This window comes from Triturus cristatus, chromosome 3_2, assembly GCF_964204655.1.
Source record: "Triturus cristatus chromosome 3_2, aTriCri1.1, whole genome shotgun sequence".
Lineage (NCBI taxonomy): Eukaryota > Metazoa > Chordata > Amphibia > Caudata > Salamandridae > Triturus > Triturus cristatus.
Window position 1 is genome coordinate 296585036 of NC_140584.1, and position 24546 is coordinate 296609581.

The 24546-nt window shown below is 37.8% G+C and overlaps 1 protein-coding gene across 3 annotated transcripts; it reads right to left on the reverse strand.

Annotated features, from left to right (window-relative positions):
* Window positions 1-853: 853 nt before the first annotated feature.
* Window positions 854-24546, reverse strand: LOC146857187 (uncharacterized). 3 transcript variants are annotated; one of them, XM_085646804.1, is made up of 5 exons: window positions 24499-24546; window positions 11857-11897; window positions 3440-3877; window positions 2264-2479; window positions 865-1213 (listed from the first exon to the last, which is right to left on the reverse strand). In XM_085646804.1, the coding sequence occupies exons 3-5, from the start codon at window positions 3875-3877 to the stop codon at window positions 950-952; spliced, it is 918 nt and encodes a 305-aa protein (XP_085502930.1). In that variant the 5' UTR covers window positions 11857-11897; window positions 24499-24546; the 3' UTR covers window positions 865-949. The 3 variants fall into 3 exon arrangements, with proteins under 3 accessions (XP_085502931.1, XP_085502932.1, XP_085502930.1); XM_085646805.1 differs by lacking the exon at window positions 24499-24546 and having other exon boundaries at window positions 854-1213; window positions 11857-12051; XM_085646806.1 differs by lacking the exons at window positions 11857-11897; window positions 24499-24546 and having other exon boundaries at window positions 854-1213; window positions 3440-5574.

A 24546-nucleotide genomic window follows, 5' to 3' on the forward strand; every position in this document is an offset into this window, starting at 1 on the left:
CTCGCAGGGTTTGTGCACATGTTCCAGAGATCTGTGTGAAAACGCAAACAGTGTAAACAGATGCGAATCCCGTAGCAACTAACTGAGCCTTTCATCATACTGCAGTCGATGGATTAAGTGCTGTTAACTTGGTACTAATGGCAGCTGTTCTTTACAGCGCATAGAAACCACAACACAGTAGCAGCAGCAAGCTTTAAGGATGAATTGATGAATAAACCGAGTGTTCAGAAACAAATAACAAGCATTTACAATGCAATGGTCTCGGCATTAGTAAAGTTAGAGCTATTGGCATTGTTTATGACATTTTTTTTGGTTAAGTTTTTGTTGTTAAAACATTTAAACAAAAGGTATTGTTATTTCCAATGTTAATACCTTAATAAGTCTTAAATGCAACATTTATTGCCTTTGTACTTACAGAGTTACCTATACATATATTGAGTAAGCTATTGATACAGTAAATACTAATGTTTTTTTTGTACTGTTTTATAAAGATAAGCAAACCATAATGTCATTAGCAATTCGAATAGCTGTAACTTTAATAATAGTAGTATTGTTGGGTGACCTACTGTTTAGATAGTGTACTATTACATGAGTAATAGTTGTGAAGAGAAAGAGAAAGGTTTGAATAGGACGTTCTATATTCTAAATGGAGGAGTAAGTATCCTTATCAGAGTGCAGTAAGTAATATTGAGAAATTATAGATTTTTTTTTTTTTAGTAATACTAGTACCCAATTCTCGCCAAATGTATACATAAGTCATTGTGTAATTATTTATCCGAATGGCGCACATAAATACATGCAAGTACATATCAAACATTATTATTTCGTAGAAAAAATAAACAGTAAGTCAAATGTGATTTAAGATTTTTATTAACTAAAATATTTATTTTGTATGTATCCATTTTATTCAAAGTTACAAAAGTAGTTTTCTTTTTGCATATTGCATAATTTAATCTTCGTCGAGAATTTCGACAATGTGTTCATTTTGAAATATTATATTTAGTGTTTTCGGTAGGTGTGGCATAAGAGCCTCTGCAAAGTCCTCAATATCTGCTGGAATTTGTAGGTGGTCCATTAAAAGCGTATTGCTTATTTGTACAGATTTTAAATGTTCATTATCTTGAATTTGTATGGTAATGGTGCTTTTTTCCTGAGTGGTATTTTCGAGTCCATATATAGTTATCTGCAGTTGTTCTTGGGGTGGCTCAATTTTCTGCAAAAAGAAAAAAACATCTGTTATGAAACCCATTTTTTACTGTATATCTTTTTTTTTCTATATTTTAACGTGCTTTTCAGAGAAATAAAAAATTTCTATAGATGCTGAAGGAATTTATTCAAGATTTTTCTGTGAATTGCATTTGTTCTGCGCGGTTCAGAGAATGTGAAAAATGTAGTTGAAGGCAAAGACCCAAAGTGCGTACTTATGTGTTCGTACCTATGGAATTTATGCAGGCGGTGTTGGATTTTGTTTGATGCAGAGTGTTTCTAAATGTAATGCAAGATGATCTAAAGGTGACAGATATTTATAGAAATGTATGTTTATATAGCACATTATGTGAAAAATTTGCAATAGAATTCGAATATGCACAGGAAAGTATTGAGAGAGTGCAAATAAACTCCAAGTTAAGTAATAGGTAATGTAAAATCGAAAAGTGCATTTAAGGCAGTTTTTGATTAGTATGTATTCCCAAAAGGTGAATATAGACATAGATAGAGAGTTGGATGTTGCTTTGCTTGAGATGTAGTAATGTATGATTCTGGTGCTATTCTGATAGAAAGTTAGTGCTATATAGAAAGTAAGATATTTTATGTTTCCATGTGTTCGTAGGTAAGGTGTAGATATGGACTAAAATAGTTAATATGGCATGGTTATGGACTAGCATTTTAAAATGTGTGCAAAATTATTATACCGAAAGGTGTAGTATGATTTGCAATGTATTCACCTACATGTTTTGCAGTTTGTCGTTAGGTGTTGAGCTGTAGGAAAGGTAAACTGAAAAGTTGTTTGTGATATTTCGAGAGTGTTTTGTATGAATGTATATGCATGTATTTAAAGGCGATATAGTATTTTGGTGTTTTATCTATGTGTACGAGAGTTATGTGTAGAATCACAAATTGTATGTTGAAAAAAGAGCAACTGATGTTACTACGCGTGATATAAAAATGGTGAATTTAATGAGTCTTCTGTTCTAGATGTGTAAGTAAGTTCTTTGCAAAGAATACATTTTTTGTGTTTAGCATTGTCTTTTTACTTTGTACTTACTTGCAATTGTGTATTCCGAGTAGAATTCAATATTTTTTCGTTGTTAAATTCATGCACTGTCAGATGGGTTATTTTTATGTAGCTCCCAAGTTCGATGGGAAAGTCCGCTGCGTCTCTCCACAGTGTTATTTTCACTGAGTCTGTTGCATCGTTTACTGTTATTGATTTTAGTTTTGTTTCTTGCCCTCCAATGAATACAGTTTTGGTTTCTTCCTCCTGTTAAATTTGATAAACAATCATTGTTATTGGTTCTTGCATAGATAGTATACACTTGTGCTGTATCTTTGTTTATTGGAGAGAAGATGCGAGTGAAAAGTTTGTTGATTGGTGTGGTGTATTAGTTGTGTAATAGTGTGTGCTACAGTGTGTATGTTAGAGAGTGTGCGTTAGAGACTTTTGTATGGAAGTATATATATGATATAATTTGTAGGAGAGTGCACATAAAAGAGTAGATGATGATATTTTGTATAGCTATCATTTTTACAAGTGTTTCAAATAAATAGTAAAAATACTTTACAGATGTTTGAAACTTGTGGGACTGTTCCATGTAATCAACACTTTACAGTGCATTTATTGTCCGATGTGTATTTTTACAGATTTTAATGTTTTTTTCGTAAATTATATTAGTTAAATATAATTTAGATTGTAAAATGAGCGAATAGAGGTGCTAGGATATTGTATGTGTTGTGCAGTAAGTATAGTGCTATTAGCAGCAATGTTGTGTATTCTATTTGAGTTTCTACATTGATTAGTCCTAAATATAGCCTTTAGATGTTATTTCTCTATAAAAAATTGTTGTATGCTTGTAGTAGATTGTACTACAGAGTATTGGCAAAGTTTAAGTAGCAATGAATGAGATAGAGAGTGTCCGTTTTTAACTATATGTAACCTTGTGGTGTGTGTAAACGGAGTAAGTAACAGCTATTACTTGAAATGTTTGTAGATAGTATGTGTGTTGTAGTGAGTGTTGTATATAGTTTATAGTAAAGTGTGCTGCTAATAGTGTGTGTTTTAAAGAGTTGCAGTTACTAAATGTGTTATAGAATGTATGGTATAGTGGTTTGAAGAATGTTATTACAAAGTGTGTGTGGCAGATAGTGTTGCTGATAGTATGTAAGTTTACAGACTACTACATGCAATAGTTAATAAGCACCTTAATTTTTTTATGATACGTACCTCAGATATTGTCCCTAATATGCTCATCAATGTCCGTAAATTAGCTTTCCTTATAGTTTTTATTGGAGAAACTGGGGGTGCAGGCGGCTGTAGCAAATATACTGCTTCTTGGGTTATTGTTTCCGGGAGCGTTAATGGTGGCATTCTTGAAATCTTTGTTTGTTTCGTTAAGATGATGACATTGTTCTTGTTTATAAAATTCCGAATTATAATTCCATTCCCTTCTTTTGTTAGCTTGAAAAAATCATCATTGTAGCAAGTTCCTTTAATTGACCCACTTTCATCAGCAAGAGCAATGTGGAATAAAATCTTATTTTCTTGCTTAGCGTTTTTGTAATGTGTTTTTGCAGAGCATTTGACTATGTTTGCTCGTATTGCTTTTTGATACGGTTTGCTTTCCTCGTGTTTGGTTTCCTTAATTTCTTGTATAGAAATCATCTGCAACGAGACAAATAATGTAAGTAGACTTTCTGAATCTAGCATGTAAAGAAAGCAAATTCCTAAAGCAAAATAACATACCAATTGATAATTTCAGCTTATTAAATAGCTACCCATAATGCTTTGTGATCGCTATAGTAGGACTCTAGTATACCAAAGTGAGTTATCTCTTCATTAACATATATATGGTCTAAGGTTGAATTGTAGTCTGTTGTGTAGTTTTGTATTTTTTGGTGACATTGAAATTGGTTTTGCATGTATTCTAAAAGTAGTGTTGCATTATGTGATACTTGTGCTAAATCTATGTTGAAGTCGCCCATTATTATATATTTGTAGTTTGGGTAGAAGCTCAATACGCTAGTTAACACTTGAAAAAGGTTTTGTAGTTGTACATGTGGTGGTTTGTATATTATCACAAATAAGTAATCACAATTCTTTATAATTAAAGTAAAATGTAAAATGTCAATTTCGTGCTGTGTTTCATAAATTGGCAAAAGGCAAATATTTTTCTTGTAATAAATAGCAATCCCATGCTTGGTATTTTGATTATGGAATTTATCAAATAGCATCAGATGATAGTGGTCAATATATAATGAATGACTGTTCCCTTCCCTAGTTGTGTTTATTTCATTGAGACATATAATATCTGCCTTCATGATATTTGTGTCGGCTTGTATAGCTTTGTGATTTTTTTGTAGTGAACGTATGTTGTGTACAATAACATTAAAGTTTAGCAGATAATTACATAATTGTGGTACTGATATTTCTAATAGCATATCTGTCCTTAAGCGGGCCATTTCTTCATGAACCTTTGGGTGGACAACTATTTTGTCCTGCTGAAAGTTTTTAATATATATGTTTTCTAATGATTTTGCTCTGCTTAAAGCAACATAATGCAAATGATGTATTTTACTATTGTTAAAATGGATGTAAAGTGGTTCAATAGTTTCTCCTTGTGTTCTATGTATAGTACGTGCAGATGATTGGCGTAGTGGGAATTGCTTGCGTATTATTGTTATAAATTTTTGTGTAAATTGAAAATGTCTAGAGATAACATGAATTGGTGTCCAATGAGGTGAAATGTTACTGTGATATATGTGCCTATTTTCCTGTCTTGTTAATTTGCCAACATTTTCTATATCAAAAAGAATCCATATCACATTTGGAATGCTATTGATAGTTTCTACTAATTCAACTATACCTGTTGCACCATTTGTTAAGCCATCGTTAACATTGATATTGCATGTTAGATCGTATCGTAATTTTAATGCAATATGCAATATAAATGGCAGGCCCATGGTCTTAGTTGCATCTGCAGGTAATTGCATTAGTATTTTTTTTTTTACAATTTCGCTTAGGTCAGATGCAACTGTATCTATTGCGGTTGATGTGTATACAGGGTATTTTGTTATATGTTGTAACAAAACTTCATTATTAATATTATTAACCTCTTTGTTTGTTGCCATTATATAAGGGATGGTTTTGGTAATGTTTTGGGGTGGGTCTTGCTCGCGTGTTTGTATTTGTATAACATCATCATTAGTTTGTTTTCCTTCTCTTAATCTATTTAGTAATTGAGCAAATGGTAAGTCGTTTAGCTGTCTCATAATTTTTGTTAATTCAAACAACTTAAAGTGTGTTTGCCATAAATTTGTACTTACTGGTCTGTATGAATGCCTAGAATTTTCAAATATGTATGTGTCAAATACTGGTTTTAACTGATAAAAATCTCCAATAGCTAATATGGATATCCCACGAAAAGGGAGTTTGGACATTTTAATTTCTTGTAACCTGTTATGTATAAAATTGAAAAGATTTGCCCCTACCATTGATATTTCATCAATTATTAGCAATTTAAGATGCAATAATTCATTTTGAAGTGCACTCCTGTTCTCATGAGTGAGTGGTTTATGAGATAGCGATTGCGAAACTGGTATTTTGAATGTACTATGTAGCGTTTTACCATGGATGTTATGTGCTGCTTTGCCTGTTGGAGCTGTAAGCAATACATAAATGTTATCAGGATTTTCCCCTGCTTTGGTATTGTAATAGCGTAGTAATGTTTGGTAAAGGGCTGTTATAAGGAAGCTTTTCCCTACTCCTGCACCACCTGTGCAAAACGTATAGCAAGGTGTTTCTTTGGTTTTTATCCAATGCAAGTGATGGTATATAAAGTTAAGTTGCTCATTTGTAAGATTTTGCATCAAACTGTGATATTGGTCATCTGGCATTATATTATTGGTTAAAAGTTCATCATTACTTGTACTTCTAATGCCTAAATCAAATGATAAGTCATATAATAGTGGTTCATTTGTTTGAACTTCAGGACAAATGTTTTCGTCAGTTTCTATATCCATTGGAGGTATAAGTAATGCGTCCAATGTACAGTCTCCATTGGCATTAGGTGTTAAAGGGGTATTATGCCTATTATACTTAGTATGATTAGCGTCAACTATATTTTGAAGTTCTAGGTATTTTTCATAATATGTTTCCTTATTACCAATAATTTGATTTTCTACTCTCCAGGGATAATAAAGCATTAGCAATTCTCTGTAATAATTTTCAGGGTCATTTTTTTTATTAAACCTGCAATATCGAATTATTTTTTGTTTTTGCCGCTTTGTATAATCTGTTTCTGCAGTTTTATTTGGTATATTAATTTCAAGTTCTTCCTCATCCGAGCTATAAAAGTTGTTTTCGGTGAGGAAATTATCATGGTCTGTTGCATTTTTCTGCTTTCTATTTTTATGATTTCCATGATACATAGATGCATAGTCAGCTAATGTACACGTTTCCAAATCTGTAGGACGTTTGCTGTACTTTACTATTACATTATCATATTGTATTTGATTGGATGTATCAGGTAACAAATTTATAGTCTCAATGTCTTTTAATAAGTAGGTACGCTTTTCTGGAGGGCTTGTATTAATGAAAACATACGATCTAGAACTTTTGCGTAAAGGAATTTGAAGTATAAGATAGGCTGCTTCTTGCGCGCTTATTTCTGTACAGTTTAGGAATTTGTTACCTATATGCTTAAGCTGCTCTTTTATGCTTGGATTGTGATAAACTTCTTTTGCTGCTTGTGCAATCAACTTGCTCATTCCACGCTGTGATTTACTAATATATGATACTATATATACGGCACATGCATATGCGTCTAAGATGTATTGTATATCAATGTTTGCTTGCCATGCTTGTAAAATTGTCGTATTGTAGTTATTAATAAAGCATTCAGCTGGTGTTCTTTTTAGGAAAATTGTATTTTTTTACTATAATGCAGCGTATACATCTAACATATTGACTTAGATCTAGTTTCATTGTATCTAAAAACTGTTCAAAGGAATAATGTGAGAACTCTTGCGTGTTCATAGTTAGGTGGATTAGTTCGATTCTCTGTAAGAGCTCTTGATCAGTTTTGTCTAGTGGTAATGGTTCCAGTATAAAAGTTTCTGGCATTGGATATTTTGGGTACTGGTATTTGCATGTTCTTTTATGTTTAATACGACAATTTTTGGTATGTCCATGCTTTTGTAGTGGCAATAAAGGCTCGATATTTGTATCTTGTTGTTTTGCACAGGTTATATATTTATCTATAAAAGCTGTAACAGTAGTAACTTCTGAAGTTTCATACTGTGGAGCTCTTTCAATCCATATTATAGCATGTATATGTGGTGATCCTCTTTGTTGAAATTCTACTCTATAAAAGTAATCTATCACCTTGCCAATTGGGTTACTTTTATGCAGTAATATACAATTAAAGAATTTTCTAACTTGAAAGTCAAAATGTCGGGCACAAGTAATGGGATTTCTCTGTATTAATTTGCATTTTTCCTCCCATGACATTTTTTTGAATTCTTCTTCTGTACATTCTTTTTTTTTCTCAGTGCGTAATAGTATGTTGATTAAATGATACCATTTAGTTTCTGCTGCTGATAATGTTAAAAAAAATGTTGGTATCCCTAATTGTCTTATCATAGCAAATAAGTCTTTTTTGCATTGCTCCCAATATGGTGGTGAGCCACGTATTGTTTTTAGTATTTTATATCCCTCATTAAATTGGAAAATGCTATCTAATTTTTGTTTGATGTCTTTTGCTGTAATAATGTTACCATTGGTAAAATATTTTCTAAGTGAGATGTATATTTTGCTCTGTATTTGCTTAATATGCAACTTTTTCAATTTGAAGAAAACATTTGTCATGGACTTTGCTACTCTTAAATCATAACTTCTTAATTCCCATTGACATATTGTACTGTAATGTATTGGTACATGCCTTTCTTTGTTTGTTGGCCTTCGCTTCCCACAAAAAATAGTGGGGAAAGCTAAATATTCCGAATCTTTGTCTTCATATAGACCCCTTGGTGTGTTATATTCTGCAGGTGCTAAGTTAATAATGTTAATGCTTTCTGTAGTTATAGTTTCATTAGTTAGCATAGTATCTAAATTCCCAGCTGCAATGTTGTCTGATGAATCTGATGTATTGTTTGCATCAGAAGTGTCATTACAAGGTGGCATATTCTCTGGTGTATATTCCCAATCTTTATTAACAGTGACTCCATATTCTTGGAACATACTGCTAGTAGTTGCTAAATATAGAGCTGCACGCTTTACTTTGTTTGGCCTTACATTTTCGAAATGGGTATAGGATTTATAGCTTAATTTGCGTTTTAATTTTATTGGAATCGTCATGTTATCATTAATTTGTCTTGGTAAAAGAGTTACAGTTGTCATAACATCGGCAGTAACGTTAACTACTGCACCTGAGAGAGATTTTTGGAAGCCTCGCGGCAGCGTTCTGATTTGTAAAAAAGGTATTCTTGGCGATACTAATCTCTCTTCTAAATTATGCAAGTGTAATTCAGGTGGGATATCAGGAAATGTCATCCCATTATAGAAAGAACATGGTGGTATTTTGTCCTTGGCAATATATTGGTAACATGTCCGGCATATATGCTCTGTTTGATATTGACTAATGTTACATTCTATGAATTTAGCCCTTTTTTTTAACTTGTGCGTTGTTTGCAAACTTTGTTTATGCCATAACTGATTGCAAATAGTGCAAGCATACTCTGGGCCATATTTAATTTGTGCATGGAAAGTACTAATTGTGGCATTTGTCAAAGATGTTATATTTGTGGCATTAAGTGTATTTTCTGTTTCTTGTGCATGCAATCTTTTTCTGTTACAGTTATTTGGTTGTACTTCTATTGCATTTGGTTCATTGTGAATCCCAGCATTATGTGTAAATGTGTTTGTTATTGGATTGGGATTGTTAATAGCGATGATAGATTCAATATGACTTGTGGTTGTGGAATTCTCTGTATGCATTTGCCTATCGCTGTTGAGTGTTTCTGTAATTGTATTTTCTAGTTGTAACTCTATAGGTGTGATATGTATAGAGGCATGTAGAGTTAACTTAGTAGTATGGATATACATGTCTCTTATAGGTGTAACTTTTTTCTCTCTATGTTTTCTTTGTGTTGTCTCAAGTGACAATTTGCTAATTTTGCGTACTGTAACTGGAGTGAAGTATAAAGTAAAACTTAATGAATGTGGTACTTTGTTCTGGAGAGCCAACGTTCTGATGTAATCAATAACCTGCTCAGGTGATTTGATTTGTAAAGCAATAGAGGTCCCCTTAGCAGGAGGTATTAATTCCTCATTTTGGCTATTTGAATTAAATACAAAGTATGCATGAATCGTTTTGAATATTGAAATAGTGTATGCATTAAAACAAATCAATATACCATTGTTAAAATGCATTGAAGTAAGGGTTCTCAAAAGCCTTGCATTTTGCATTTCTGTTTGCTTTTCCTGCATCGTTATGCTCTTTTTTTGCTTAATTGTATATATAACGCTATTGTGCTCTATGTAATTGGGTAAATATTGTGGTTGCATACAATTTTCTTTATTAATTGACTGCATTTCAATATATAGTGCATTTCCAAGTCCCATAATAGATTGCAAGTCTTGACTATCCCAACTATGTGCGGGTTTACAGTAGTTATGTAGAATAGCAAATAGACTATTTTGTATAGATTGTGTACACCTTGATGGTAGTGTAAGATTTGTTTGTGTTTGCTGTTTGTCTGTACTATTTACGACATTTATATGTTGTTGTGTTTGTGGCCAAAAAGTTTGTTCTATGTTGTTCTTGATGTTAATATGCATTTTGGACAATATAGTCTTGGGGTTACTTTTTGGGCTAAGTATTTTATTACCCTGAGTGTTAGGTTTGTTTGTAGGATGGGAGCTTTGTATATATGCGTTATTATGCAAATCACTTGTTGAGCCTGTGATGTTTTGTGTCTGTATGTTTTTTGTATCACAACTCGTGACTCTTGTGTTGTGTCTAAGTGTATTTCTAAGTATATTTGCGTATGTCGGAGTATTATGTGAGTTACTTGCATATTCTGTTGTATCTATGCTAGTGCAGGTAGGTAGCGTCAGTTGTGCAGTTGTTATAGGCACAATGCAATTTTTTGAGGGGGGAATATGCTGATCAGTAGCTAATGATGTTGATGGCCGAAGAGTACCTGCCTTTGATCTTTGGAGGCAATCTCTTTCATTTTCTATGCGAGTTCTTAATGTGTGTGTGAATAAATCTGTACATGCTTTAGTAGAATGCACATAAATATGCTTGTGTAATATGGCACTTGCATTTTTTTCTGCTATGAGCATTGCCTTATGTAGTGAATCTTTTTTAATTGGAATTATATCTATTGGAGTTAATTCATATGGTAAGTAATTACTATTGGGTCGCTTTAGACTATATGCCAGATTTGTTATGTACTGTATAAGCCCTTCAAATGATATTTGTATGGTAATACATGTCCCATTTGGGTGAGGCATTCCTGTGGTGTCGCGGCTATGCGAGTCAAATACAAAGTATGAATGTTCACTGTGCATAATAGCTATAACATACATATCCATGCAAAGTAAAACACCGCAATGCAAATTGAGTGCAGCTCTCAATACTGTTTGCATATTTGGCGACGATGGGTCAAACTGTTTCAGTATATCCCCATAAGAAGGTTGTTTAAGCTTAAGCGAATAGATAGTGTCATTGTGTTGGATATAATTTGGTAAATCATCAGGATGCATAAGCTGTTCTTGATTTATGGAATGCATATCTATATATAAAGCATCCCCTAAGTCCATAATGGCATGTAAATCTTCTACAGTCCATGTATTAGCAGGTTTGTAGCTATTGTGTATGATCGCGAATGTGCTGTTTGGCAAACATTGTTTGCCCCGCGAAGTAGGAGAAAATTTGTTATGCCCTTGATGATAAGCTGCCTGCAGTATTTCCATGATATTAATAGCGACACAAAAATATTGTTCAAATAAACTGCCGGTATTAAACTACCTATTATAGGTTTGTATTGTAGCGTTCTTTGGATGCTGTATTTTAGTGTTGTAAGTTTCTTGTATGGACTATATATCTGTATGCTTCTATACAAGTATAATGCTAACTAGCATATATTAAAATTTATATACACTTTCTAACTTTTCTGAGTAGTTACTATTTATTTGTATAGCTATACAAGGTTCATGCAACTTCCCTTGTGCTGCTAATAACAGTAAGTAATAAATAGATGCTGTTCAGCAAACTAATTTGTGTGAGATAGGTTAGATGTATACTGCATTAAATTTATGCTATATGCATAGGATTCTAAAATGAATAGAAGTGTTTTCTAAGCATGCATTTGTTGTGTGTTTCTATACGCTTGTAGTGTTTCCATGAATGTTGTGCTTTAAGCAAAGCTCAGTGTTTCTTAAATAGCCTGTGAATGATGTTTACGGATTTGTAAGCACTAGACTTTCTCAACAGCCTATAGCTATCGCTAACAGAGGTTATGCATGCTGAAAACAATGAGTATGTTTCAAAAAAAATATATATATATTCTAATGATCCCAACTGATTTGTTTTCACCATAGGCTGGCGTATCAACAATAAATTAAGATACTTTCACCTTGATGCCTTGAAAAAGAATGCGCAACTTCTCACAGTTATCTATGGAAGAATAAAAACAAGTATTAATGTTGATTTAGCATAGTAATATACAGTAAGTTGTCAATAGTAACGAAATTAAGTAATTTTTGCATGGCTCATAAAGTTGGTAGATGTAATAGAGGGAAAACACAAGTAGAAATTGTATCCTAAAGAGCAATACAGATGTAATAATATGGAGATGGTTTGTAGTGTAAGGTTTCTGTCGAGTATGGTAGAAAAAGTGTTGTGAAATGTAGCATAGTGTAGACAATGTGTAGCCAAAAAAGTGTACATCGAGAATGTGTAGCCGAATGTGAAGAAAAGAGTAGTAGAGTGTTTTTCTTAGAGTAAAATATTTAAATAGTTTCATTAAAAAAGACAAACAGTACGGTACAAAAACAAAGGCAATAAAACTTGTCAGTGCTTCACATAATTCATCCCATGGTAGTCTGCAGCACGGAATTATGCAACATATTGGTGCATGCGCTAAGGTACAGGGGCTAAGGCAGAGGCGCAAAGTAACACGTGTCATGCCACATGTGTGAAGTCACAGAATGTGTGTGCTGTAAAGAGTAGATGGAAGAGATTGTGAATGAGAATGTATGCTAAAGAGTGTGTGGTACAGAATGTGTAATAGAGAATGCATGGTGTAAAAAGCATTGTGGCCAGTGTGTGCTATTACAGTTGAAAACAGGGACAGCAAACTGAAAAACTTTGAGAAAAAGTTGACAGAGCCTCACGTAAGTAACCCCATTGGAGTTTGCAGATTGGTTCTCACCTGCATGCTCACTTTCTCATCATCAGCTATTGTCAACTTAAAGGTTTAAAGTTTGAAAAAGCTAGGTAAACAAAGAGGAGAGTAAAGAAGAGGCAGTGTGTCATACGTCAAGAAGTAGTGAGAGGAGTAAGAGTAATGTATGTACAGTACAATTTTAAAGGATAGTAGTGAGGATAAAGACAGTAGAGATGTAAGCATTAGCTCTGGTGCATGTTGTGAAGATGTACACAAAAATGCGTGCAACAGGTAGTATGGTAAAGATTATGTATAATTATAGTGCATGAGAGTGTGCAACAGAGCGCGTGCAATAGAGCGCATGCAACAGCATGCATGCAACAGAGCGCATGGCAAAGGAAAGAGGGCGTGTGGAAAGAGGGCGCGTGGAAAGAGGGCGCGTGGAAAGAGGGCGCGGGGAAAGAGGGCGCGGGGAAAGAGGGCGCGGGGAAAGAGGGCGCGGGGAAAGAGGGCGCGGGGAAAGAGGGCGCGGGGAAAGAGGGCGCGGGGAAAGAGGGTGCATAAAGAAATAGTCTATTAATGGTGAAAACACTGAGCTATCTAAAGGAAAAACTGTCCCAAAAATTTGACAGTGCCTTACATAAGTAACATCATTGCATCGTGCAGATTGGTTGTCATGTGCATGGTCACTTTCTCATCATTAGTTATTGCCAACAAACCGGCTGGAAGTGTGAATAATGTAGGGGAAAATAAAGTGAGAATAAAGAAGAGCCAGTATGTAGTATACATGGAGTAGAAAGAGCAGTAAGAGTAGTGTGTGTAGTGTTTGCTTGATAGTAAAGGCTAGGAGGATAATAAAGGTAGTAGAGTTGTAAGCATTAGCTAGGGTGCATGTAGAGGAGATGTGTATTACAATTTGCACAGTAGCTAGTATGTTAAAGTGCATACCAAAAGACAGCGTGTAGGAAAGTGTATTGCATAGAGTGTGTGGCAGAGAGGCTGTGGTAAAGAGCTGGTAGTACAGAGAGTGCCATAGAGGCTGTAAATATAGTGCGTGCTATAGAGTATATGCACCATGTTGTCATATGCGCTAAGTTACAGGCGCTAAGTTACCTGCGCTAAGTCACAGTTGCTAAGCCACATGTGTCAAGTTACACAATGAGAGTACTGTAGAGAGTGGCTAAAAGAGTGTGAATGAGAATGTGTGCTAAAGAGTGTGTGGTACAGAATGTATAATAGAGAATGCATGGTGTAAAAAGCAGTGTGTGCTATTACAATTAAAAACAGGGATAGGAAACTGAAAAACTTTGAGAAAAAGTTGACAGAGCCTCACGTAAGTAACCCCATTGGAGTTTGCAGATTGGTTCTCACCTGCATGCTCACTTTCTCATCATCAGCTATTGTCAACTTAAAGGTTCAAAGTTTGAAAAAGCCAGGAAAACAAAGAGGAGAGTAAAGAAGAGGCAGTGTGTCATACGTCAAGGAGTAGCGAGAGGAGTAAGAGTAATGTATGTACAGTACAATTTTAAAGGATAGTAGTGAGGATAAAGACAGTAGAGATGTAAGCATTAGCTGTGGTGCATGTTGAGAAGATGTACCTAAAAATGTGTGCAACAGGTAGTATGCTAAAGATTATGTAAAATCATAGTGCATGAGAGTGTGTGTGGCAGAGAGCATTTAAGAAGTGCATGCAACAGAGTGTGTGCAACAGAGTGTGTGCAACAGAGTGTGTGCAACAGAGTGTGCGCAACAGAGCGCGTGCAACAGAGCGCGTGCAACAGAGCGCGTGCAACAGAGTGCGTGCAATAGAGCGCATGCAACAGCATGCATGCAACAGAGTGCATGGCAAAGGAAAGAGGGCGCATGGAAAGAGGGCGCGTGGAAAGAGGGCGCGTGGAAAGAGGGCGCGTGGAAAGAGGGCGCGTGGAAAGAGGGCGCGTGGAAAGAGGGCGCGTGGAAAGAGGGCGCGTGGAAAGAGGGCGTGTGGAAAGAGGGCGCGGGGAAAGAGGGCGCGGTGAAAGAGGGGGCGGGGAAAGAGGGAAAGGGAAAGAGGGGGCGGGGAAAGAGGGCGCGGGGAAAGAGGGGGCGGGGAAGAGGGGGTGGGGAAGAGGGGGCGGGAAAGAGGGCGCGGGAAAGAGGGCGCGGGAAAAAGGGCGCAAGAAGAGGGCGCGGGGAAAGAGGGGGTGGGGAAGAGGGGGCGGGGAAGAGGGGGCGGAAGAGGGGGCGGAGAAGATGGGGCGGGGAAGAGGGTGCATAAAGAAATAGTCTATTAATGGTGAAAACACTGAGCTACGTAAAGGAAAAACTTTCCCAAAAAGTTGACAGTGCCTTACATAAGTAACATCATTGCATTGTGCAGATTGGTTGTCATGTGCATGCTCACTTTCTCATCATTAGGTATTGCCAACAAATAGGCTGAAAGTGTCAAAAATGTAGGGGAAAATAAAGTGAGAATAAAGAAGAGACAGTATGTAGTATACATGGAGTAGAAAGAGCAGTAAGAGTAGTGTGTGTAGTGTTTGCCTGATAGTAAAGGATAGGAGGATAATAAAGGTAGTAGAGTTATAAGCATTAGCTAGGGTGCATGTAGAGGAGATGTGTATTACAATTTGCACAATAGGTAGTATGTTAAAGTGTATGCCAAAAGACAGCGTGTAGGAAAGTGGGTTGCATAGAGCGTGTGGCAGAGAGGCTGTTGTGAAGAGCTGGTAGTACAGATAGTGCCATAGAGGCTGTAAATATAGTGCGTGCTACAGAGTATATGCACCATGTTGTCATATGCGCTAAGTTACACGCGCTAAGTTACCTGCGCTAAGTCACAGTTGCTAAGCCACACGTGTCAAGTTACACAATGAGAGTACTGTAGAGAGTTGCTAAAAGAGTGTGAATGAGAATGTGTGCTAAAGAGTGTGTGTTGTGGAGTGTGTTTTGGAGAATGCATGGTGTAAAATGCATGCTGTGGTGTGTGCGCAATTTCTGTTGAAAAAAGGGGTAGGAAAAGGAAATAATTGTATAAAAAGTTGACAGAGCACCGCGTAAGTAACACGATTGTAGTTTGCACATTGGTTCTCACCTGCATGCTCACTTTCTCATCATCAGGTATTGTCAACGTTTAGGTTTTAAATATGAAAAAGAAACGAAAACAAAGAGGAGAATAAAGAAGAGGCAGTGTGTCTTTTACGTTAAGGAGTAGCGAGAGGAGTAAGAGTAATGTATGTAGTGTACAATTGTAAAGGATAGTGTTGAGGATAAAGGTCAGTAGTGATGTAAGCATTAGATGTGGTGTATGTTGAGGAGATGTTCTTAAAAATGTGTGCAACAGGTAGTATGGTAAAGAGTATGTAAAAGCATAGTGCATGATAGAGCGTATGGCAGAGAGCATTTAAGAAGTGCATGCAACAGAGTGCATGCAACAGAGTGCGTGCAAAAGAGCGCGTGCAATAGAGCGCATGCAACAGTGTGCGTGCAAAAGAGTGTTTGTAGAGGATTAAAGTATATTATTGCTGGAAAAATTGACATAGGCAAAGTCCAAATCCCCTGGTAGTGTTGAGTGTTTAATGTCAGTAACACTATTGAGGTTTGCCAAATACTTTACTTGTATGTTCACTTCTTCATTGTTAAAATTCGGCAGCATATAGCTTGAAAGTTCCCCAAAAAAAGGATTAAAAAGAGGCGCGTCTAACGACCAACAGTAGTCTAAATGTAGGCATTAAGTATGATATATGTAGAGGAGGTATCTCTAAAAAAGTGCGCTTTAAATTGTATTCTGTAAAATATAGCATGTTAAAGAGTGCATGTTAAAGATTGTCTGGTAAACAGTGCAAACGCAAGACTGTTTGTAGAAATCTAAACTATATTGCTATCTAATAAATTCAACTGCTCTAACGTAAAAGTTGCCAGCGCCTCATGTTATTAACACCATTCGAGTTTTCCGATTGTTTTGCATGTGCATGCTTACTTCCCCATCAACAGCTAATGGCAAATGTGGTTTATATTCACATTTTCAAGATGTCACACAGGCATTTACACAAACCTACACATACACACTGCTTCATTCAATCGTGAATTTAAGTACTCCATGCAAACTTCCCATTTTGCTCATTTCTTTAAAAGCAATAATACATTATTTGATTGTGCACAGCCATCTATGTATTGCTTTTTTTGGCCCAACTCTTTTCTCTCCCCTTTCCCATAGCAAGCTTTTGTTGAGGAAGTTTCCCTCAACCTGCCCCACGCTCTTCAGCATCATGGGTGTCTTTTTTTGCAACTTTTCTCTTTTGCCCAGCCGGACCCATATTTGCTGGTGGGCATGTTTCTTCTATTTTATCTTTGCCCTTTTCCGGCTTATGTTTATGGCTGTGAGGCAAATTCTTCCTGAAGCAGTATGGCAAGCAATGTGCTATGTTTTTTGGCTGTTGTGTTGTTTGCTTGCTTTTTATCTAACTTTTTGTTTCTCGAGCTTAAGCGGTGTGGGTCATTCCGGTGCAGCGGCATGCAGGGAGTGCTTTCCTCGGTAAGTATGGTGCTGTTTGTGGGACTTAGGTAAGGCATATTGTAAGTAACTCATTTTTTTTTTCTGTTTCGTTACAGGTCTTCAGCAGTGAGGGTCGTTCCAGTGCGGTGGCATGCAGGGAGGCTTTTCCTTTGTAAGTATGGTGTTGTTTGCGGGACTTAGGTAAGGCATATTGTATGTTTTGTAACTAACTGTGTATCTTTGTTTGTTTACAGGGCTTCATCGTTCTGGGGTGCTACGGTGGAGATGCCTACATGGAGCACTTTCCCCAAATGTATGGTGCTGTTTGGGCTATGCATCTATTAAAAAAAGCTAGCATTAGCTACGATGTTTAAGAGGTGTGCTACAAATGGTGTGCAGTAAAGTATGTGTATTGAGAGTACGTGTGGAAGAGGGCGCGGGGAAGAGGGCGCGGGGAGGAGGGCGTGGGAAAGAGGGCGCGGGAAAGAGGGCGCAGGAAAGAGGGCGCGGGAAAGAGGGCGCGGGAAAGAGGGCGCGGGAAAGAGGGCGCGGGAAAGAGGGCGCGGGAAAGAGGGTGCGGGAAAAAGTGCGCGGGAAAGAGGGCGCGGGAAAAAGTGCGTGAAAAAGAGGGCGCGGGAAAGAGGGCGCGGGAAAGAGTGCGCATAAATAAATAGTCTATTAATGGTGAAAACACTGAGCTAGCTAAAGAAAATAGTTGCCCACAAAGTTGACAGTGCGTTACATAAGCAACACCATTGCATTGTGCAGATTGGTTGTCACGTGCATGCTCACTTTCTGTTTATTGTTTTTTTTTGACAAATAGGCTGAAACTGTCCAAAAAGAAGTGGAAAAAAAGGTGAGAATAAAGAAGAGACAGTATGTAGTATACATGAAAAAGTAGTTTTGAGCAGTAAAAGTAGTGTGTGTAGTGTTTGACTGATAGTAAAGGATAGGAGGATAATAAAGGTAGTAGTTGGAAGCATTAGCTATGCAGCATGTAGAGGAGATGTGTATTACAATGTGTACAGTAGGTAGTATGTGAAAGCGCCTGCCAAAAGATAGCATGTAGAAAAGTGTGTGGCATACAGTGTGTGGCAGAGAGCCTGTGGTAAAGAGCTGGTAGTACAGAGAGTGCCATAGAGGCTGTAACTAAACTGCGTGCTACAGAGTATATGCACCATGCTGTAATATGCACTAAGTTACATGCGCTAATTTACCTGCGCTAAGTTACCTGCGCTAAGCCACATGTGGTAAGTTACACAATGAGAGTACTGTAGAGAGTGGATAAAAGAGTGTAAATGAGAGTGTGTGCTAAAGAGTGTGTGGTGTGAAGTGTGATTTTGAGAATGCATGGTGCAAAATGCATGGTGTGGAGTGTGAGCAATTACTGTTGAAAACAGGGATAGGAAAAAGAAAAAATTTCAGAAAAAGTTGACAGAGCCTCACGTAAGTAACACCATTGGAGTTTGCAGATTGGTTCTCACCTGCATGCTCACTTTTTCATCATCAGCTATTGTCAACTTATAGTTTGAAAGTATGAGAAAAGCAAGGGAAACAAAGAGGAGTATAAAGAAGAGGCAGAGTGTAGTATACATAAAGGAGTAGCGACAGGAGCAAGAGTAATGTATGCAGTGCACAAATAATAAAGGATAGTAGTGAAGATAAAGGCATTAGAGATGTATGGTGCTGTTTGGGCTATGCATGTAGTAAAAAAAGCTAGCATTAGCTACGATGTTTAAGAGGTGTGCTAAAAATGGTGTGCAGTAAAGTATGTGTATTGAGACTACGTGTGGAAGAGGGCGCGGGGAAGAAGGCGCGGGGAAGACGGCGCGGGGAGGAGGGCGCGGGAAAGAGGGCGCGGGAAAGAGGGCGCGGGAAGGAGGGCGCGGGAAAGAGGGCGCGGGAAAGAGGGCGCGGGAAAGAGGGCGCGGGAAAGAGGGCGCGGGAAAAAGTGCGCGGGAAAGAGGGCGCGGGAAAAAGTGCGCGAGAAAGAGGGCGCGGGAAAGAGGGCGCGGGAAAGAGTGCGCATAAATAAATAGTCTATTAATGGTGAAAACACTGAGCTAGCTAAAGAAAATAGTTGCCCACAAAGTTGACAGTGCGTTACATAAGCAACACCATTGCATTGTGCAGATTGGTTGTCACGTGCATGCTCACTTTCTGTTTATTGTTTTTTTTTGACAAATAGGCTGAAACTGTCCAAAAAGAAGTGGAAAAAAAGGTGAGAATAAAGAAGAGACAGTATGTAGTATACATGAAAAAGTAGTTTTGAGCAGTAAAAGTAGTGTGTGTAGTGTTTGACTGATAGTAAAGGATAGGAGGATAATAAAGGTAGTAGTTGGAAGCATTAGCTATGCAGCATGTAGAGGAGATGTGTATTACAATGTGTACAGTAGGTAGTATGTGAAAGCGCCTGCCAAAAGATAGCATGTAGAAAAGTGTGTGGCATACAGTGTGTGGCAGAGAGCCTGTGGTAAAGAGCTGGTAGTACAGAGAGTGCCATAGAGGCTGTAACTAAACTGCGTGCTACAGAGTATATGCACCATGCTGTAATATGCACTAAGTTACATGCGCTAATTTACCTGCGCTAAGTTACCTGCGCTAAGCCACATGTGGTAAGTTACACAATGAGAGTACTGTAGAGAGTGGATAAAAGAGTGTAAATGAGAGTGTGTGCTAAAGAGTGTGTGGTGTGAAGTGTGATTTTGAGAATGCATGGTGCAAAATGCATGGTGTGGAGTGTGAGCAATTACTGTTGAAAACAGGGATAGGAAAAAGAAAAAATTTCAGAAAAAGTTGACAGAGCCTCACGTAAGTAACACCATTGGAGTTTGCAGATTGGTTCTCACCTGCATGCTCATTTTTTCATCATCAGCTATTGTCAACTTATAGTTTGAAAGTATGAGAAAAGCAAGGGAAACAAAGAGGAGTATAAAGAAGAGGCAGAGTGTAGTATACATAAAGGAGTAGCGACAGGAGCAAGAGTAATGTATGCAGTGCACAAATAATAAAGGATAGTAGTGAAGATAAAGGCATTAGAGATGTATGGTGCTGTTTGGGCTATGCATGTAGTAAAAAAAGCTAGCATTAGCTACGATGTTTAAGAGGTGTGCTAAAAATGGTGTGCAGTAAAGTATGTGTATTGAGACTACGTGTGGAAGAGGGCGCGGGGAAGAAGGCGCGGGGAAGACAGCGCGGGGAGGAGGGCGCGGGAAAGAGGGCGCGGGAAAGAGGGCGCGAGAAAGAGGGCGCGAGAAAGAGGGCGCGGAAAAGAGGGCGCGGGAAAGAGTGCGCATAAAAAAATAGTCTATTAATGGTGAAAACACTGAGCTAGCTAAAGAAAATAGTTGCCCACAAAGTTGACAGTGCGTTACATAAGTAACACCATTGCATTGTGCAGATTGGTTGTCACGTGCATGCTCACTTTCTGTTTATTAGTTTTTTTTGACAAATAGGCTGAAAGTGTCCAAAAAGAAGGGAAAAAAAAGTGTGAATAAAGAAGAGACAGTATGTACTATACATGAAGAAGTAGTTTTGAGCAGTAAAAGTAGTGTGTGTAGTGTTTGACTGATAGTAAAGGATAGGAGGATAATAAAGGTAGTAGTTGGAAGCATTAGCTATGCTGCATGTAGAGGAGATGTGTATTACAATGTGTACAGTAGGTAGTATGTGAAAGCGCCTGCCAAAAGATAGCATGTAGAAAAGTGTGTGGCATACAGTGTGTGGCAGAGAGCCTGTGGTAAAGAGCTGGTAGTACAGAGAGTGCCATAGAGGCTGTAACTAAACTGCGTGCTACAGAGTATATGCACTATGCTGTCATATGCGCTAAGTTACATGCGCTAAGTTACCTGCGCTAAGCCACATGTGGTAAGTTACACAATGAGAGTACTGTAGAGAGTGGATAAAGGAGTGTAAATGAGAATGTGTGCTAAAGAGTGTGTGGTGTGAAGTGTGTTTTTGAGAATGCATGGTGCAAAATGCATGGTGTGGAGTGTGAGCAATTACTGTTGAAAACAGGGATAGGAAAATGAAAAAAATTCAGAAAAAGTTGACAGAGCCTCACGTAAGTAACACCATTGGAGTTTGCAGATTGGTTCTCACCTGCATGCTCACTTTCTCATCATCAGCTATTGTCAACTTATAGTTTGAAAGTATGAGAAAAGCAAGGGAAACAAAGAGGAGTATAAAGAAGAGGCATAGTGTAGTATACATAAAGGAGTAGCGACAGGAGCAAGAGTAATGTATGCAGTGTACAAATAATAAAGGATAGTAGTGAAGATAAAGGCATTAGAGATGTAAATTTGCTGTGGTGCATGTTGAGGGGATGTATATAAAAATGTGTACAAAAAGTAGTATGCTAAAGAGTATGTGAAATGATAGTGCATGAGAGCGTGTGACACAGTGCGTGCAACAAAGCGCACGCAACAGACCGCGTGCAACAGAGCGCGTGCAACAGAGCGCGCGCAACAAAGCGCGTGCAACAGAGTGCGTGCAACAGAGCGCGTGCAACAGAGCGCGTGCAACAGAGCGCGTGCAACAGAGCATCACACGCGCTAAGTTACACGCGCTAAGTTACACGCGCTAAGTTACACGCGCTAAGTTACACGCGCTAAGTTACCCGCGCTAAGTTACACGCGCTAAGTTACACGCACCAAGTTACACGCGCTAAGTTACACGCACTAAGTCACACAATGAGTGTGCTGTAGAGAGTGGATAGAGGAGAGTGAATTTCAATGTGCGCTAAAGAGTGTGTGGTGTTGCGTGTGTTTTGGAGAATGCATGATGTGAAATGCATGGTGGCGAGTGTGCGCTATTACTGCTGAAAATAGGAATAGCAAAAGGTAAAACTTGTCCAAAAAGTTTGCAGAGCCTCACATCAGTCACACCATTTGAGTTAGCAGATTGGTTCTCACCTGCATGCTCACTTTCTCATCATTAGCTATTGTCAACTTTTAGTTGTAAATTATGAAAAATCATGGAAAACAAAGAGAAGCTTAAAGAAGATAAAGTGTGTAATAAACATAAAGGAGTAGCGAGAGGAGTAATTTATGTAGTATACAAATATTAAAGGTTAGTATTGAAGATAAAGGCAGTAGAGATGTAAGCATTAGCTGTAGTTCATGTTGAGGAGATGTACATAAAAATGTGTGCAACAGGTAGTATGGTAAAGAGTATGTAAAATCAGTGCATGAGAGAACGTGTGACAGAGCACGTGCAACAGAGGGCATGCAACATAATCTCGACACGTGCTAAGTTATACGCGCCAAGGCACACGCGCGAAGTCACACAAGCAGTGTGTATGTAGAGAGTGAATGGAAAGGGGCATTAAGGAGAAAGTAGGCATAAGAGTGCATGTTATAAAATGTGTAACAGAGAACGCATGGTGTAAACTGGATGAGGAGTGCGTGTGAAAGTCTATAGTTAAGCCGTTAATAAAAAGTGTTGCGCAGTAGGAGCATATATATGTAGTATACCAAAAACTGCCAATGCAGGACTTAATTGCCAAACAGTGCATGACATTTTCAAGCTATGAACCATATGTTCTGAATGAAAAAATGCATTTTTTTCCAACGCGTGATTCCCCAAAAACAATTGCACAGTAGTATCTGCATTACTGCGGGTAATACATACATGAAGGCCAATGTTTGTACAGCAAACACTAAAATTAAGTAACCTTCGAGGAGCGATGAAATAATTTAGAAAAGGATACCTCGTCCCGCTAGCGTACTTTGTGAAACCCCTCCCACCCCCTCCAAAAGTCTAACAAACATCACATGACAAAATGTCACTGCTAGTATAAGCTTAACCCCCCTCCCCCCCTTTTCGCCCCCCTCATCACACACTTGTTTCAGTTGGTTCCATTAGCATAGAAGCCTTAGAGATTTAAGTAAGGTAAAGACGCGTTTTAGACGGTACCTATACGTAAACAATGCACCTTGAAAGCATATGAAAAGAATCCCAACCGGAAGATGGTAAATGTATTCAAATGTCAAGCAAAACGAATAGAAATAAAGCCAAATCTATAGAATGCGCGCACCATAACTGCAATCATAGGCCAGAAGTCAGATCCAAAAGGAGGCATGCACATGAAAACATTTCACATAAATGTTTCGCATCACAAAACACATTTCGCCAACAAAAGTAAAAGAGTCGTAAGACATGTAACGAACAGTATCAAGCGCATTTATATTCCACGGGTGCGAAATTTGTATACTAGCATATAATTGCAGATGACTGGCAACAGTCGCAAATTTGCAATGCAATCGATGTTAAAGTATCTTATGCATAGAGTGTTTCAGTGAGGATGAAATAAGTGGCAAACTAAAGCCAAACGTTACCGTAATAAGGCTAGCATTAGTGCACATGACAAAATGTCACTGCTAGTATAAGGTTAACCCCCTCCCCCCCTTTTCGCCCCCCTCATCACACACTTGTTTCAGTTGGTTACATTAGCATAGAAGCGTTAGAGATTTAAGTAAGGTAAAGACGCGTTTTAGACGGTACCTATACGTAAACAATGCACCTTGAAAGCATATGCAAAGAATCCCAACCGGAAGATGGTAAATGTATTCAAATGTCAAGCAAAACGAATAGAAATAAAGCCAAATCTATAGAATGCGCGCACCATAACTGCAATCATAGGCCAAAAGTCAGATCCAAAAGAAGGCATGCATATGAAAACATTTCACATAAATGTTTCGCATCACAAAACACATTTTGCCAACAAAAGTAAAACAGTCGTAAGACATGTAAACAGTATCAAGCGCATTAATATTCCGCGGGTGCGAAATTTGTATACTAGCATATAATTGTAGATGACTGGCAACAGTCGCAAATTTGCAATGCAATCGATGTTAGAGTATCTTATGCATAGAGTGTTTCAGTGAGGATGAAATAAGTGGCAAACTAAAGCAAAACGTTACCGTAATAAGGCTAGCATTAGTGGTGCAAGCAAAAAGAGCAAGTCAATGTACTGCGTGTGCATTCGTTAAAGTAGGACTAATATGTTTTGAAAGCTGTTCGGTTTTAAACTAAAAAAAAAATGATGGCATCTAAACGTAACGCTTGCAAATCAAAATAAGCAGGATACCCAACGATGGCGAAGCGGTACCGTAATGTATACCGAAATACTGGCGAAAGCCAAAAGCATCCAGGTTATGTGCTGTCTATGTGTGTCCCTTCTAAATTCTGCCCAATCTACGCTCACCAAATATTTTATTGCAAACTTGACAAAAAAGCGCGGCTCGGAAGTTTAAATGCATTCAGATACGAAGCGCACTGTGGTAACTACAAAGCGCCTAACATGTTTCCAAAGGTTGAGATCGCAAAACCACTGCACTTGTCATTAGCCAAACACGACAGAAAACGTTCAGTGAGTTCATTGTGTAAACGGAAATACAATAGAAGCTGCTTACCTTATAGCAATAGAGATCGTTTTGGTCGTACCGGATGACCCACGAAAT